The 17,994-nt window shown below is 41.7% G+C and overlaps 1 protein-coding gene across 7 annotated transcripts in view; it reads right to left on the bottom strand.

Moving 5' to 3' along the window:
* MGLL (monoglyceride lipase) overlaps positions 1-17,994 on the bottom strand; it is a 243,289-nt gene that overhangs the window by 204,934 nt on the left and 20,361 nt on the right. For all 7 annotated transcript variants that reach the window (XR_012646967.1, XR_012646969.1, XR_012646970.1 and 4 more), the window contains exon 3: positions 4,938-5,044. Coding sequence is in view for 3 of the 7 variants with exons in the window: in XM_075005275.1 (XP_074861376.1) it covers positions 4,938-5,044 (107 nt within the window). In the remaining 4 variants the exon portion in view is untranslated. The remainder of the gene's footprint in view (positions 1-4,937; positions 5,045-17,994) is intronic.

The raw sequence follows: 17,994 nt of genomic DNA, 5'->3' as shown, positions 1-17,994 counted from the left end.
CTACTGCCAGAGGGAATTACAGGACTGCACCTCAAAATACAAGACTGTGCCTCAGGCAATATAAGTGCTTGCTGCAGAGAAGCCAATGTTGTTTTTACTCTATTGAGCAGTACTTAAGCCATAGAAATCACAGATAGAATAGACCATTATGGCTCAATGAGCTCACCCATAACCACAACAAAATTGTTCCTTGCAGCACATTTCTGAGAGATTTATCCAAATCAACTCTAAATAATTCCTACCAAGGCTTCCACCATCCCCTGGTGGAACTATCCTGGAATCTGATTGACCTTATTATTAGGAAATGTTGCTAATCAGACATTTTCCTTTCCTTTTATTACATGAGCTGTTGCATCTCACATGTAGAACCACCCTAATGCTTGCTCTTATTAACGCTGACACTCATTCATTCTCCCCCTCCCCAGTACTGTATATATTTAGTCCTTTTAACCTTTCTTTATAGACCAATGCTCCCCAGTGCTGGGAATAAATAGCAGACTGTTGTTCTCACCAACAATGGTCTTTTAACAGTTCTAAGAACAAAATAGCGACCCTGCTAAAAAATCTCAGATATTTGATACAGTTTTAAATCTACAGCTTCAGCCGTTTGTTTTTCCTTTTAAAGTAAGGGCTTTAGCGAGTATGGAATCTGGCGAGAAAATTAATGGGAGGCATAAGCATTAGTGAATCTCTGTCTGAGGAGACTTCCAACTCACCACATACATAAACATATAAAGTAGCAGCGGGGTACTTTGGTTAGGAGCACCTAAATTATCTATCTAAACTCTAAGAGCAGCATCTTTCCTTTCACTGCAATCTGATATTACAGATAATTAAGAACATGAAATTTACCCTGTGGCTCTCTACGTTTTAAAGCACAGGGAAAGACTGGGAGGTAGCTACACATTCTGTACCCCAGAAAGGGGAGGCTTTACGGGAACTCTGAATATACCTCTACAGATGAGCACTAAGGGACTGGATACCGGCACTATGCTTATGGAAATTTGAGTGGCTAGGTACCTCCTGGAATCCCTGCAGAGAGGACAGGGTGTGGCAGCAAAAAGGGCAGAGATTATTTCATCCTTCTTCCCAAACACAGTGACTTATTGTCACACTAGTACCATGTAAAAGGGGAATAATTGCAACATGTACTGAGAATTGGTAAGAGATGAGTAACTGTAAGACTCTGCTGCTATCTACAAAAATATGAACACGTTAGTAACTGCTATTAGCTGATACCCCGCTACAAAAGTGAAACTGGTTCTTTTAGGCTCTGGTCATGTAACACAATCAAAGCAAATACAAAGCTCACCACCAAAGACAAAATAGAATGGGAACTACAATAAGGGTGGATGGAACAATTCAAACTTTAATAGATTAGATCACTTTGAGAAAATTTAAATCAGGTTTTCTATCCTCCAATTTCATTTTCTCAGCTCTGACCGTCATGGCTCCCAAAGGCTATCACATCCCATCTAAAGCATGTCTACAAAACAAGCAGCAATCTGCCCAATCCACAGAAAACAGAACATCACCAGACCCTGGCAGAATCTCCACCATAAATTTGTTGCTGATTCCTCAGTGTGTCCCCAATAAACCAAAAACTTTCTAGGACAACCAATGTAGACTTATTCTCTTTTTTTAATATTATCAGAGCTGTGAAAATAGGTTTCCACTTTTTAAAATAAATGGTAAGCAACATAGAAAAGTTCTCACTACTTGGAAAATGACTTCATGAAGTAAGAGGGAAGTTTGAGAGCACAAATCAGTTAGGTAAGGGTTAAAAACCTTATAAGAATGTTGTTGTTATTAAAAACAAACAAACAATCAAACAAAACCAACAGGACCCCCAAATCCAACTACCTGAATTCAGGAAATTCAAAATTGAGGTTACATTTCAAAGAAACCCAAATGTTACGTATATCTAGATATGCATAGCAAGGTCATCCAAACAACCTTAACTTTGCCCCATGTTGCAATGCCCTGAGTAAACCCAAAAACTGTGAAATAACATTTTCTCTTTGTAATGAACAAATTTATCACATAAAAAGACCACAAAAGCCAGACCATGGAGACAATGGAGAAAATCTCTTTATATGACAAAGGAATTCTTCATTTTTTCTCTGCCAAATGATCTCACGGTTTATCACAGGCTCAACACAAAATAAATTAACATTTGACTAGCTATTTTGGGAGATGCAATGGAGAGTTAAGCATTCTTGTGGCATTAAGTCTGGGGATATTTTCCGATAAAAACAATTTTTTACCATTTAAAGAAGTTTCTTACGATGTCTGAAAAGCTATATCAGAGATTATGCCCAGTTAATATAACCCAATTCAGAACAGTTATTTGCAGTATTGTTATAGCCATATTGAAAAGACAAGATGGGGAAATAATATCTTTTTTGGACCAACTTCTGTAGGTGAAAGAGACAAGCATTTGAGCTACACATAGCTCTTCTGAAGGAAAATGAAAATTGTTCCTTCATAATATAGCAGGTTTTCTACATTGTCTCCAGTGTCCAACTTTTAGGGTCCTTTATGAGATAAAACCTGGATGGAAAATGCTATGGACAAGTTTCTGGGTTTATTTTTCTGAAGAGCTTGGTGTGACGCAAAACGTGTCTCTTTCACATACAGAAGTGGGTCCAATCAAAAATATTACCTCATCTACCTTGTCTCTGTTAGAACAGTTAGTGAGCTGAGTATTTTTACCGTTTTCAAAGTCAATAAAGATACACTCATTTGGATACTACTATTCAAAGAAGGTAAAAGAATGAAATGAATTGTTCTCTATTAATAAAAGAATATTTGCAGTTCTCTAGCATAAAAGATATTCAAGGCAATACAGAGCGAATAAGCTTCTTTTTATACAGCGCAGTAACTCCTGACAGGTACCTTTGCTTTCAAAGCTGCTTTTCTGTCTGGAGATGTGGCATTCTCTCCCTATTAAATATACACTATAAAGTGCTGCTCCTTGTTGCTGTTTGCATTTCCATTTCTTTAAATATTATTTTTCAAACCTGCTACTTTGATCTAGTTAAAAGTTTGCTGGTGAGGCCCATAAAGAACTAAAATAAAAAAGAAGCAACAGCCCCACAATCCAAAGTGCCCAGATCTTTGCACTTCTGGCTTTTAGCCCCAATTGCTCAGATGTGCCAGTGTGTGCCAAAATTCTGAATCGCTCCTGGGTGGAACAGTAACAGAAATCCGGAGGGCTACAGAGGCAGCCTGGCATACCATAAGGCATCTGCTCAACATGTTATATGATATTTCTCATCAACATTATGCGACACAAAGTAAAGAAACACTTTTCACTGGGATTACTAAACTCACAAAGCCTTACCAGCTTCATGTATGCAAGTGTAAATCAAAAAGAACTCCACTGGAATTAATGGCATTACTGTGGTGTTATGATTGTATATGTGAAAGGATGGATACTGGCCCTTAGTGTCTGCAAAAATTCTTTTGTCCTGGCCAAATGCCTGTTTGCGTTTTAAACCCAGGCTCAGTTGTAGTGTTTCATTCGTGCTCCATACAATCACAGCTTTGTAAAAATATGACAATTAAACTGACGATCGGGCTTTCTCTACCCTAAGGAAAACTATGGCCAGTTTCTGCCAGTGCATCAATGGCTGTCTCAAGTACCTATCTAAAAGGAGAACGTTGATTTTGGAGCTCACTGAGGATATGCCATTGTTCTTAAAGACCAGGTGGGCCTCTACTAGAGATCAAACTCCCTAGACTGTGAAGTGTTCAGGTTGGTGAGACACCTCAAGTTAAATGCAGAGATAATGTGCCTGGTGGTGTTCCACGTCAGTAAGGGTATGTGAGAGGGACAGGGTCCTACAAGCCAAACTGGGGTCTTGATTTTAGTCAAGAAAAGCTAAAGTTTCGGTGAAGTTATGCTGCAATTACGCTGGTGTAATTACACTGGTGTAACCAGAGGAAGATCTGCAGCAAGAAAATCTGAGGACATGTCTATATTACAGGCATGGTTATGGTGCTGCAGCTGTGCTGCCACAGCATAGGCCCTTGCTACAGTGATGGAAAGGATGTACATCCACCATACCGCCCATAAGACGACAGCTAGGCCCAGAGGTATCTGCACTGTGAGTTTTTCACACCCTTGAGTGACATAGTTGGGTAACCTAAATGGCAGTGCAGAGCAGGCCCACATTACTGCAGCACAGATTCATAGCACTTCTTCTACCACCCACTTCTGAATGTGTCCTCCCTCTCATCCACTGCCCTATCCAATCCCATTTATTTGTTTTGCTTTTTCTCTATAGCACCTATTGCAGAGGCAGCTATATGTGGTAAGAGAAACAAGCCAACAAAGCAAAGGCTTAAAGGGACAGGACAATGGCAAGCTGGAAAAGGCAGGCAGGGAATGCTGCAGCAGGACAAGGAAGTAAATCATTTAAATATTGTTGGGCTTTCCCAGCTCGTGGCCTTCATGGCGACTTGGGGGTTGCTAAGAGGGATCACTCTCAGCCTTTGAGTGTGCATGTGTGTCCCAAAGCAAGGCCTTCAGGTTCAGTGAGTGTGAAAGACACACTGCCATTTCCTCACCTCCATTGGAGTGATTCAGGACAGCAACTGTGGTGACCCTAAAAGGGAGGGGCAAAAATCCCCATCACAACCAGACATAAGGCACAAGAGTGCAATCCCATAAGGAAAGGCTAAAAATAGTGTAAATGGTGGCTTCCTAATGACAAGGCTGAGAAAACCCGAGGAACAAATGTGGTCATTTGAGAGATTGGCTAGATTAGACAGACACTACTACACGATGCATTGATCAACCCCTTCCCCTTTATGCTGGGCTACAATTAATTTACTTTCTTTTATTCCCTGCTGAACAGTTCTAATGCCATTCACCTCGCTACTCCCCTGACCTGGTATACATCACATGCTATTTCTTTTATAATACTCACCATGGTCATGAGCAAATACAAACAAGTTAAGTCCTGTCAGCATCTGGGCTAAATCATCATAGCGGCCGCAGTGTTCCCCAGCGCCGTGAGCGATAAACACGAGGGCCCTAAATGGAGCATCAAGGTATAAAGCATTAACTTGGAAATCAGCCTACAAAGGTACCAGCACTGTGGGTACAAAACAAAACAGCATCATTGTTTTATCAATAAGCATCTCAGAAGACAACAAATTCAAGCCAGGTCAATGAGGGGCCTGAGCAGCATTTAACCAAGGGTACCATGGTGAGGAAGGCAGCAGATTATCCATGAACATCTACGATCATAGGAGAAGAATAGCATCAGACAAACCCCCTGGCAGATGACTTTATGGTGGAAGGCCTGGGACTATCCTGTGAGCCAGCTGCAGACTGAAGGAGTGTCCTGTACTTTTCTACCTAACTTAGCATGAGGCTGCTACAATGGGAGCTGCAGATCAATACTGTAATTGTGTCTCTGCAACTCTCTTTTATCAGGCTAATTATATTTTGGACTGGACTTTGCTCCTATGGAAATAAACAGAAGTGTTGTGATTGGCTTCAGTGGGATCAAGGTTAGGATCTTGCTCTGCAGCTTCACCCAGATATATGATTATTCACTTTCTGACTTCAATTGTTTGTCTAATGCTGCTGCTGCTAAATGGTTACTGGATTTCGAGAAAAAACAGAGGCAAACGAGAATCTAGGACCTGAGTTGAAATTTGGGGAATGCTGGATTTGATCCCAAATTGAATGTTTTTTACTCATTTTGAATTTCCAACCAGAAAGCTGCATTTGAGTGATGAGTGAAGTGATTTTGAAATCATTACAGCAACCTTAGGCTCCCACTGTGTAAACCATTCTAGGACCCTTCTGTGTGCAAGACATTTTACAAATGTTCATCACTAAGGCCTCACATTTTAGACATACTAATTACACTTCCTGTAGAATGTCACTAAAAAATGAAAATGATGGTTTGAGTTCAGTGAAATTTATCTGTGTTTTACTGGAAATACTTATGGAGAATATGGGACTTTCAGTAAAAATAATTATGGCCGAGTAAAACTCCAGAAGTGTTGCTCAATATGAGAGGGCTGCCCCCTCTTTGCCAATCAAATTGCAATGTTACACATTGCGGGAGGAGGGGTAGCTCAGTGGTTTGAGCATTGGCCTGATAAACCCAGCACTGTAAATTCAATCCTTGAGGAGGCCACCTAGGGATTGGGACAAAATAGATGTCAGGGATAGCGTTTGGTCCTGCCAAGAGGACAGGGGACTGGACTAGATGACCGCCAGAGGTCCCTTCCAGCTCTAGGAGATGTGTATCTCCAATTTGATTTATATATAAATCTGACCTGTTCACTTAAAGATGTACCTGTTATCAAAACACCTGTAACCACACAAGAGAACAGAGGCTTCTACTTCAGGTCTTCAGTATAATTAAAAAAAATTCCAAGATGAACTACTAACAATTATTTAGCAAAATCTTCAACCCTTATTAAGTGAAATTTATATGTGGTGAAATCATCAACCCTGTTTTCACAAGGATTTTCAATACATCTGTAAAAGATATACTCGCACAAAGAAGCTGCTTTGATCTTAGTTATTTTTAAACTTAGAGAAGATGCTAGTTGCTGTAATAATTGCTGCCCCATCTCTTTGATTAACACTGATTGCAAAACAATTGCTAATGGTAGGGAATTTGACAGACAATCCATTCAAACCAGACTTCACTAAGAACAGAGTAGATTCTCTAACAGCTACATAAAGTTACTCTGACATTTCATCAATGCAAATCTGTCATGGCAAGGACAGTAAATGTAACATCCTTAGCCTCTGGTATTAGAGATCACCTGATAGGCCACATGAGAGGTTCCAAAATGACCTCTTATACTATACTAACGCCTTGATTTAACATTTCTCTTAGAAAAGAACAAGTATAGATTCAGAGGTCTTGCTTTAGGCACCAGGCTTGGGAAGTTTACCTATAATATAATAAGTTAATTTATGGCCTGAGTAAGAACTGCAGGATTTGGCCCGTCCACCATAATTTTCCATTTTTACTTACAAACCACATTTCGTTTTGGCAAATAAGAACGCTGTTCCATATACAGTAAACTCTGTCTTAACCAGCATGCTATCATCCAGAATTCTCAAATAACTGGCATTTTACTCACATGTAAATTTTAGTTAGGTTTTCCATAAGCACAGGACAGTGAAAGTAAATAAAAAATAAATACAATAAGTTTACAGTGTACAATACTATTGTTGGTAGATAAAGTACTCTGCATGCATTTTTGTTTGCTTCTTAATATCTAATCTTGTTTTTCTTTAATGTTCTGCGTTGCTAGGTATACCTCTCTATTATCCAGAATATTTGAATATCCAGCCAACTCCTGGCTTCAGGGCTGCTGGATATGAAAGAGTTTATTGCATGCAGCCAGTGTAATAAGTCTATAGTACATGTATGCTTACTTGTGAGCTGGTGTGAATCAAAACCAAATGATCTGATTGATGGATAGCAGGGTTTTTTTATTGTCTGTCAACATTTTAACAATTGCCCGTCCCGAATTTACTGTGCACTCTCTTCGACTATAATGCTTGCGAAAAGGAGAACTACAGTTACTCCTGAGGGCATTCTGTGCCAAAAAAAAAAAAAAAAAAATTCTGCAAGTTTTAGTCAATAAATAAATGCAGAAACTACAGTATGGCAGAGGGTTTGACACAGACCCGGCCATTCCTTGCCAGGGAAGAGGAAGTCCTGTCTTCTCCGGCCTCCAGCCCAAGTGAGACTAGCAGTGATCCCAATTCAGGGTACAAGTCATTGGCTTAATTGGCATTCTTAATCCCTTGGTAATTTACCTCTCTGTTGGCTGCTCCAGGTGCCTGAAATGATGGACCTGCATTAGTAGTGTAGGCAGACTGGAACATTTGGGTGGCCCCCAGTTTAGGGTGGACTTTGGGGCCCCCTTTACCCTTTCCAGCCCCTTTAGGGCAATATACGCTCCAGACAGGTACTCTGGAAAGCTGGTGAGGGTCTGAAGAAAAGTGCACTCCCCTCCTGCCCAGCTGGGGAGTGAGGTTGGGGGCTTGCCCTGATCCACCTGGCATACTCTTTGGGGAGCAGAGTCAGGGCAGTGGGGCTCCCAGTGCTCCAGCAGGAGAAAGGGGATTGGGCCATGGGGTCTTTTCCCCCTCTGCCTTCCTGGCACTCCTGACAGGGAGCAGAGCTGGGCCGTGGGGACTTGCCCCACTCTGCCCACATGGCACTCCTGCCAGGAGTGGGTCCATCTGTGGGATTCTGCCCCACTCCAGTGCTCCAGCTGCTGAGTGGGGGTTGGTGGCTTGTATGGCAAGTCCTTCACCTGGCTTCATGACTGGAGCATTGGGTGGGCAGATCATAACAGACCCTGGCAGGAGCACCAGGTGGGCAGAGCAGGCCAGCTAAGCCCCTGCTGCCTGACTCCCCTTCCCCCTCACCCTGAGCTGGAACACAGGAGCTGGTCAAGCTCCCACACTCCAACCCCACTTCTGTTCCCCAGAAAAAGTGCTGGATGAGCTGAGCAGGGCAAGAGCTTGGACAGGAGCAGAGCTGAGACAGGGCATAGACCTGGATGATAAGTTGATGCACCACGGCCCACTCAGGCTCACCTGTGGCTATGAGTGACCTGCACTGCTAGTGAGTGGCGTGTGACTGTTCTAGCAGCTTCCCTTTGCTTCTCTGTCAGAAAGTAAATTTCCTGTGGGAATGTAAATAAATCTGTAAGGGAAAATGAATTCTGCGCACAAGCAGTGGCGCAGAATTCCCTGAGGAATATACAATACAGCAAATAGGAAAGTGTTTTTAGTTTCTATCTTAATGTTTCTTTTGGGGGGTTATTTAAAGGTAATGGAGATACACTGTTTAGGGCTTTGTAGGAGTTCAGCATCTAAGGCCCTGACAGGCCCAAACAGTTGTTGGCCTGATGTGAAACCAGTTTTAGAGTACGCTTTTATCTCCAAGTGTTGTAATTCTGCTGGCAGGATTTTTTTTAAAAATTACATGGCTCGGGTAGAAGCCAGTATTCACAGCTTGAAATGCTTTTTGGGAAAGACTGGAGTTATGCCTGAACCATGCTAATTTCATAGGTTCCATGAGCTCCGTCAGAGAAAGGTAAACGTGGGTGTAATCCCAGTGAAATCGCTGAGATTATACATGCTCTTCCGTATCTTGATGAGTCAGGGTCATATTGTGTGACAGTGTTAAGATTATGACATTATTCAGACAACGCTGGTGCATGTTTGGTTTTTTGTGTGTGTGTGTATTTTGCATACTTTTGTAGGCATTGCCATAACTAGCTAATTTTGTGCCTGACGCAAGAATATAAAATCATAACACAACATTTATTTATTATAGGTATGATATTTGCATAAACAATCAATTGTATATACATATATATGCCCCCTCAGCTTTGCGCCCAAGGCAAGTGCCTCACTCCCCATACCCTTGTTACAACACAATTTGTAGGCATCACAGCAAAAGTAGATCTCAGCTTTCAATGCTTTGAATACTTGTATACTTCTCATTGTAATTGCACAGCCTGTAATTTGTTATTCCTTACTTTTAGCCAGCAATCTAAATTACACTGGTATCAAGTCTAGGACACTATAATCCCTGTGCCAGAAGAGAGCAGCTTGCTGGTGACGTTTTCAGTCCTGGATCAGAGTCAAGGAAACACTGCTATACATACAGTCTGGAGAAGGAATGGCATTGTTTTAAGGGTTGGTGTTCCCCACCCTCCACCAAGGCTAGAAACAAATGTTTCATATCTTTAGAAAACTGGGATTTCATATCCTCTTGGCTATGAAATATACTTTCTTGTATTTTTTTATTTATGTAGCTAGAGATCACGACAATTATGACCTAGACAGAGGGTCATCAAACTTTCTGAGGCAGAGCACAGAAATTTGACTTTCTGACCTCTGTGTACAGTCCAAGTGCTGGTGACACTTTCTAAAGTCACTAATAGTCCTCCTTACAATAGCTTCATTAATAAACAAATTAAGATGTGGAGCTTCACCATTTCGGTGGTGCTTGATAGCATTAGCTCCTCTTCTGTTAATCAACAGGCACTATGGCTTTGAGCCAGCTCCTGGACGCATGATGGAGGAGAGGTGGGGCTGAGCTCCAGCCTTGTGTGCTGATGAAAATCAGCTCATGTGCCACTCTTAGCACCTGTGCCCGGGGTTGCTAACCCCTGAACTGGGCTATGTGGGAAAAGGAAGCCTGTAAGCAGAAAGATGTGGCACTAAAGGCACTTTAGTTGGACCAGTGATCTGAAGAAAACTGCCACCCCCTGTTTATGCTATCACAATTAAACAAACAAAACCCACAAGCCAAGGCCCCAGAACAGTCCTTCTCAGGGAAATCCTTAACCACATGCTCAACTTCAGCAACCTGCCTAGGCCCCATTGAAGTTAGTAGGACTTATTAACTGCATGTTTAAAGTTAGGCACATAGTTAAATGATGTCCTGACCACTGATGGTCTGCATCTTATGCATAAACGTTTTCCTGAATTAGGGTCTAGACATATCCACCTTTGTCACCATAAACAGAATGACTTTAAAACATATCAACATTTGTAGTTTGAAAACTTTGAAATTAAAACCCCTAAAAAGATAGCAAATCAACAACCACAAGCAGAGAGTTATCTGATATGTTGGAAAATTAAGGAAAGGAAATATTAGATTTAGTTTTAATGCATTAGCTCCTTTATTAGCCCGCTATAGCTGGCATTGGCTTGCCTCTTGGAAGTGAAAAGAAAACTCAAGTATATTATATCTTGCTTACTCAGTAAGGGTATTTTCTAGACTACCCAAGAAGTGACTAGTTAGTTGGACACATATGTATATCTATACTCTGCAGAGTTAAATTATTTAAATAATCTAAGATTCTTCTATATTTTTACTAAAATTCATGGTGCTAAAATTGCTTATAGTGCCATAAATTAGCATGTTGTTTTGCAGACATACGCAAAGATATATTCCATGTCCCACTATAGGTGAGGCTGGTAGAACTACCTATTATAAAGGTTGCCTAACACTTTCCATTATAAGACCCTGTTTTCAGGTGTGTATAATTTTTCCAAACTTTAACCATTTCAGCTGAAAATCTCCATACCGGCTTTCAAATGCAAGCTAAATTATTGCTTTGAAACTTATTTCAAAGAACAAGGCTAATGAAAAATATATTGTTTTGCCCATGTTAAAAAAATCTGGACACCCACCCTTTGGAGAAAGCCTTGAAATTGGACCGGGGTGGCCTTTGTGTCCAAGACGTGCCTTTTACTTGCTGGCCAAGAAGAATGGGACTGGGAGGAGACGCTTGAGGAATAGAGCCTAAGACTGGTTAAGTTAGGAGAATGGGGCTGGGATGAGTAGCTATGAGTGGGGAAAAGAAGACAGGGACAGGTTGGATGGCATAGGACAGAAGGGGTAATCTTTGGGGAAGGAATTGGCAGTACAGTCAGTTCCCCTAGCACATTCCTCCCTCCCGAGTCAGGAACAGAACCCAAGATTCCTGAGTCTCATCATTCCTCTGCTATCAGCAAATACCAGTGAAACCCAGTAGCGAAGTGCCCCATTCCCCTCTAAGTACTGGTCCACACGGCAGATAACCTACAATTGCTAGCAGTAGCTCAAGTGGCAGAAGTTTGCATGGTGGATCTAAAGGTTCCAACCTGGCTAATGTCAGTATGATGCCGCATGACGGATTTTCTCTTTTCAAATGCCATTTTTTTTACCTACTTTGGAAATTACACAAAAAACTGTGCTAAAAGAACATTACTAAGCCTGCAAAGACAAACATCTAAGCGGTAGGAAATGCCAGAGCTAAGGTTGTCTGGGTAGCCTTATTTCAGTCTCCTGGTGCATAAGTCATAAGGATACAACTGTTAATTCCACGATCACATACTATTTTTACCAAAAGAGCCCTGCTGCATTCAGTGCGTCGGATGTGTCTATTTTGGGACAGGTCAGTACTGGCCTGTCCAACACTAAAGACCGATCCGCTCAACTAAGGTAGAGGAAGAATAAGGTTCAGGCTGCAGTTGAGTATGTGGAACAACAGATGAAAAACAAGGAATAGGAGTTAGGCCAAATCTTGAATAAGTATCCATAGGGGAACACCAACCAGAGAACCCCTGACAGCACCCACCACTCCTCAAGTCATCTAAAGAGTCAGTGGCATGATCATATGAGGCACCAGTTGGAAGATGTGTATTGAATGAGGCAGAGACTGCAGAGGACAAAGAATGGTTTCACAGCTCAGAAAAATAAATATTGACCTGGAGAACTAGAATCGATCCCTGCTTCTGCTATGGATTTCCTATATGATGCTGGCTGGTTTTAACAAATTTTCCAAGTGATCACTAATTGCGTGTTCCTCATTTTATGAATGTATGACTTCATACCTTGTAGCCTGATTCGCAAAAATGCTGAGCACTCACAGCTGCAGCTGAATTCAACGAGAATTGTGCTTTGAATGTATGAAGTGCTACATGCTAAGTACTCTGAAAAAAACCAGGCATTTAAGATTGGGTTCCCACTATTAGTGGATGTCCAAAATCTCTGTGCCTCAGCCCAACATGTGTAAAATGGGAATAATACTGTCTCATCACCTTACAGGGATGTTGTACAAATAAATACATTAATATTTGCAAAGTGCTGAGACACTATAATGATAAGTGACATTGATAATGCCATTATAATTAATTAAGCATAGGAAATTATATGAAAACAGCGTCTTATGATTAATTAAATTAAGAATTAATACTGTGTTCAGAGCAGGGTTTCAGAAAGGTACAGTAAATAAGGCCTGGGGCCATACAGTGAACACTGAGGATAAAAGAAAATATTAAATGACTAGTAATTAAGGGAGAGCCACCCTTTCTGTGCACAGAGGACTTGTGCAAAATTGCACGAGTGTGTATTAAAAGACTGTATCATATAGCATGTGCATAGATGGCTTATGTAAGGTTGAACAGGCTTTTCCAATTCTGGAATTTCCTAGCTTTTGAGTTCTTGACTGTGTACTCTTAAACATTCCTTCATTTTTAAGACAGTTTTTGTGTATGTATTTATAATCTGTGGTGCAGTGTCTGAATAGCTTCCTGCCAAGGCAGACTGAAAAGAAACCATGTTGACACTGACATGGTGTCATCTTGACATATATGATCCTGCAGCACTGAAAGCAGGTCTTTTAGAAAAATGGACTGTATACAAAATGAGGAAAACACTGCAATGTTACTCCTTTAAATCTTTATTTTCGTCTGTGGGCTAAATTCTGCTATTCTAACAGTGCACTTAAGGAGTCTCTCGCTGGCTCTAATGAAATCACACCGGAGTTACATCAGAATAACTCACATTTGATTGTATGTAACTAGGCAATAGCTTACCCATTCATAGCTATCTGAATACAAATTTTGCACAGGTCCTGCTCAGGTAAATATAATTCAAGTTTGTATTGTGTCTCCAGCATGCAAGGACAGACCAGGGGAAGAAGGGAGAAAGGTAGCTTTGCTGTCCTCCTGAATCTGGGTTATGTGAGGCCCAAAATGGCCTTGGGCATAATTTAGGTGGTCTGCAGGGGCTGCTTTGAGTTATGGCTGCCTTTCTGCTGCTGCCCTGTGGCTTTTGGTGCAAGAGAGGATGGTCACAGCAGTGGATATTACAACCCCCCCACTCTTCTGTCCCATATACCAGGGTTTACATCCTGCCAACACAGGGTCATAAGAATGGCCATACAGGGTCAGATCAAAGGTCTATCTAGCCCAGAATCATGTCTTCTGACAGTGGTCACCCACAGAAACCCGCACAGCTCCTATGTGGGGTAGGAGAATTCTCCTCTGACTGCTATGCTTCTTCAAAGAAATCAGAAGCTCACTCTGATATCCCAGAGCCAATTTCATGAAAAACCTACAAACTCCACCTCAAAGAGTTGCATCTACATTCTCCCTTCCCTCAGCTCCACTTGATTTACTGGGCTTTGAGGGCACAGGGAATGGAACCATGCAAGATCAATCCCGCAGCATGATAGAAATTTCAGGCCCAATTCTACAATAACTGTAACATTCTACATACTTGAGGCACTTCCCTGACTTCTGTAAGACTGTGCACATGATTCAGGTTTGCAGATCTATCTCTTGCTGGATGCCAAGATTGCAACAATTCTTTCATCTACAAAGTGTTGGAGTGGGATTTTACAGCAGACATGAGTGGGATAAAGTTGGGAAGATAGTCAGCGATACCAAAAACATTATTGTTCTAAATCAATAGAGCAGAGACAGAATTGCACAACACAGATAGATTTCTATACAAAAGGCATGACCGGAATCCATCGAGAGCCAGTAAGGAACAACACAGAGAAACAGCTTGGAATGTATGATTTATCAGGCCTTTCTGAAAATGCAAAACATCAGTCTGCATAGCTCACAACTGATCTGCTAAAAATGCAAGAGCTGAAGCAAACTTCAGGTTGCTGTAAGGATTCTCTGGACAAAGCAATTGAATGAGTAGAGTGATTCCACACAGAGCATGGTAACATTTTAACACCAGATGTTTTACTTAAAGGATATTACTGTCTAAAAGACACTAGACTAAAATAAATTCCGGGGCCTAATCATCCCATCCCATCGCATGGTAAATCCAGAAGAAGGGGTACAAGGATCCCATCGTGAAGCAGGGCTCAGGACAGACTTTGCCAGGTCAGAGATGGCCCCACCTCTTCCGAGCGCCCAGAGCTAGGCTTTCAGTGGAAAGGCAGGGCTAGGAGCTAGCCTGGGCCCTTTTAAATCCCCAAGCCCTGGTGCAGCTGCCACCTTTGATCCCCCCCATTCCTGTCAGCACCCTGTCATGAAGTCTTCTCCAACTCTCCTTTCTGCCATTTCCTCACCAAGGAGACAGGCTCTGCCCCAGCACAGCTTGCTGCCCCGAACCAGGCATACTGGTGGGCACTCTGGAAATGCAGACTGGCTAGACAGAATTTTGGAAGATTCTCGGCTTGAGGTATGTCTCACACTAGTTTTATGATGTTGTAATTCCACCGACTGCATTGGGGTTAGTTCTTAGTTTTACTGGAACAACTGAGAAAAAGAATCAGGGTCCCATGTGTAAGTACACAACTGCAGACTCAGCTCACTCACAACTGAGAAGTGTGTTACTATACTTTCCAGCCCTCCCCATCAGGACCTGGCTGCTTACAAACAAGACTGAAGTTAAGTCTTACACTGGGTTTTACTCTTTGCTCTGCTGCAGACTTGGGTGATCCTGGGCAAGTCAGTTCCTCTTTTTGTGCCTCAGCCTCCTTCTCCAAGTGTGTGAAATGGGGGTTGCCTTCTTGCCTATCTCCTAAGAGTGCTAGAAGGATGTCTGGAGAACACTGTGAGAGCCTCAGATGAAAGATGCTATAGACCAAGTAAAAGAGATCAGCTCAATCTGCAAAATCCAGATCTGGATGTGAACCTCCCCAGAGACCTTTCAAGTGTTGAGGTGTAGGGGAGAAAATTTCAAAGCATTTAAGAGATTTAGGAGTACAAGTCCCACTGACAGGCACTATGATAAGCAACTTCCTGTCTCATGTATACTACATTAATTTTCACTTAAAATGAAGTTGCTACAGATGACTTATAGCTGCATGAAAATAACGCCATGGAAAAAGGCTAATGTAAGAGCAGGTTAACAGGTCATGTGTGATGGGTTAATGTTGCCGGAAGGTTACTGACCCAATCCTGCTTCCTTCTTCTAAGTGGCCTGCACCCAGCCTTGGACGGTTTCTGAAAGGCTAGAACTTGCCGTTCACCAGAGCAGTTCTATGACTGGTTTATTCTTAAAACCAACACACTGGGGGTACCAGCTATGCTGATGCCCAGGATGTAGTCAAACTAGTGCAATGAAAGGGGGTGAGTTTTCAGGTCACGAAGAAAACTACAGTAAGAGGGCCAGGAGCTTTATTGCAAGAATTCACTAATATTAAAGGCTATTCTTGTTTTTTGCCAATCATATTCTCTATTGAATCCTATTGATTTAATTACCAGACAAAAAGCTTTGCTGTTTAAAAGTGAGGTTCCGTTCTGAAAAGTGACGATGTAAAAACGACCTCTTCCTTCACAGTCTGTCTGCTACCAGAACATATTCAGAGCCATTTCCACAGACACGCTGGCTAAGTCAGTTTTCACTACTTTTTGCTCCAGTTACATCATAGCTCTGGGAAGCTAACACAGCTCAGAGTAAGTGAGCTAGACACTACCGCAGCTCAGGCAGGAGCCCAATGAGATTAATTAAGAGACAGGCTCCTCTTGTCCACTCCCAACAAGTGCAAGATTGTGTCCAATCCTGCCGTCTATTCAAGATGAGAAGGAACCATTTGGTTCATCCAGCCTGATTTCCCCTATAAAACAGGTTATATAGTTTGTACCAAGTAATTACTGTATCAAGCCCAGAACTTCTGCTTGAGCTACAGCGTATGTTTTAGAAAGACTAAAAAAGCCCCAATATTTTGTAAAATATTGGGGTTTTGCTGGTTTGGCATACAGCTGGGGTTCAGAGGGCATGAGCTCAGCAGCTTTTCATTTATCTCAGCTAGTGAATGGCACCCAGTGAACCTGTGGTCAAGCAACACTCACAGCGCTATTACAGGAGAGTATAGCTGTCTAGCATGCTGTGTGCCTAATGCATCCAACAGCTTGAAATGCGCATGAGCAGCAAGACTAAGCAAGAGAGTTAGGCACCTCATTGTCACAGGAGTTGAGTGGGTCCAAGGGACATGCCCAAGAGCGGATTTACACCTTACATGTCCTTAGGCACAGCATCTTCAGTGCCCCCTGCTGACTGCTGATCTTCCTGTTGCACACAGTTTCAGAGAGGTTAGGTCCCCTAGGATGCCAGTGCCCCAAGGCACATGCCTACTGAGCCTAATTGGAAATCCAGCCTTGGATGCACTGTGATCATTTATTCAGGCATTTACTCAGGCAAGCAAATCCACTGAGTTCTGAATGAGTAATGCAAATAAGAATTTCAGGGCTTTGTCCCTTATGAACTTCAAAATTGTCTGTGTATAACTTTCTTATAATGCAGATTGCACATTTCCCACCCAAAGGCAATGGCTTGAAGTAGAACATACGTGTGTAATTCCTATAACACATAGTATGGTTTGTAACTAGGCAACTTCTATCATAATGTACAAAAAATCCCTCTTGATTATTTCCTACTTAGGCTCAATTATCCATCCTCACATTTATCCTTCCGATCCAACTTAGTCTGCAGTCCTCTCTGACTACAGAAATCTTTTATCTGTTGTTATCTTCAAGAAAGGTGGAAAATTTACTTTTTTTTAAACTAGAGGTTTCCAAGGTCATACAAATCCCCATGTATCCAGTTCCTTATGGACTGATTTCAAAGAGACAGGAGGAAAAGGTCTTGGAATCCCATATGCTTTGAAGACCGAACCTGAAGGATTAATTTATTTCTTAAGTGTTAGGTAGTTATGCATTTTTAAAATGCCTAGAGGTTAAGCACATTAATTTCAAATGAGTAACTCTCTCAGCATACTCCAGAACTGCATGGCAGCCTAGGTCACCTATGAAAAGAATTTTCTCAGTGAAAGGGTACTTTACAAGCCATGTCGAAAGCAATATTAAGAACCGATCCATTGGGAAATTAGTAATGTCATCAGAAAAGCATCAGAAAAGCATATGTCAAAGGTCTGAGTGTGTTCCAATTTACTGAATACCTCATGCCTGTCACAAACTAGAGGTAGGAGGAGAATGCTTAGTCTTAGTATAAACAGTTAAATGTGACATTTTATAATACTGTTAAGTCAGTGATTACAGGAACACGTGCTTTATGGCCTGAGTCATTTTCCATGGTTTGAGTACACAAAAGCTTGTATTACCACGATAGTAGGCATTACAGTAGTCCATCTACAGAAGACAATTTGCAATTTAAATCTAGCTCAGCATTATTCCTTGGTCACTGCTATCTAGCCATCTAAGGGCAGGCCTACATT

The sequence above is a fragment of the Carettochelys insculpta genome, chromosome 11, assembly GCF_033958435.1.
Source record: "Carettochelys insculpta isolate YL-2023 chromosome 11, ASM3395843v1, whole genome shotgun sequence".
In the NCBI taxonomy this organism is placed as follows: Eukaryota; Metazoa; Chordata; order Testudines; family Carettochelyidae; genus Carettochelys; species Carettochelys insculpta.
Note: the sequence above shows the minus strand (reverse complement) of the source record. Positions and strands in the feature narration are given on the sequence as shown.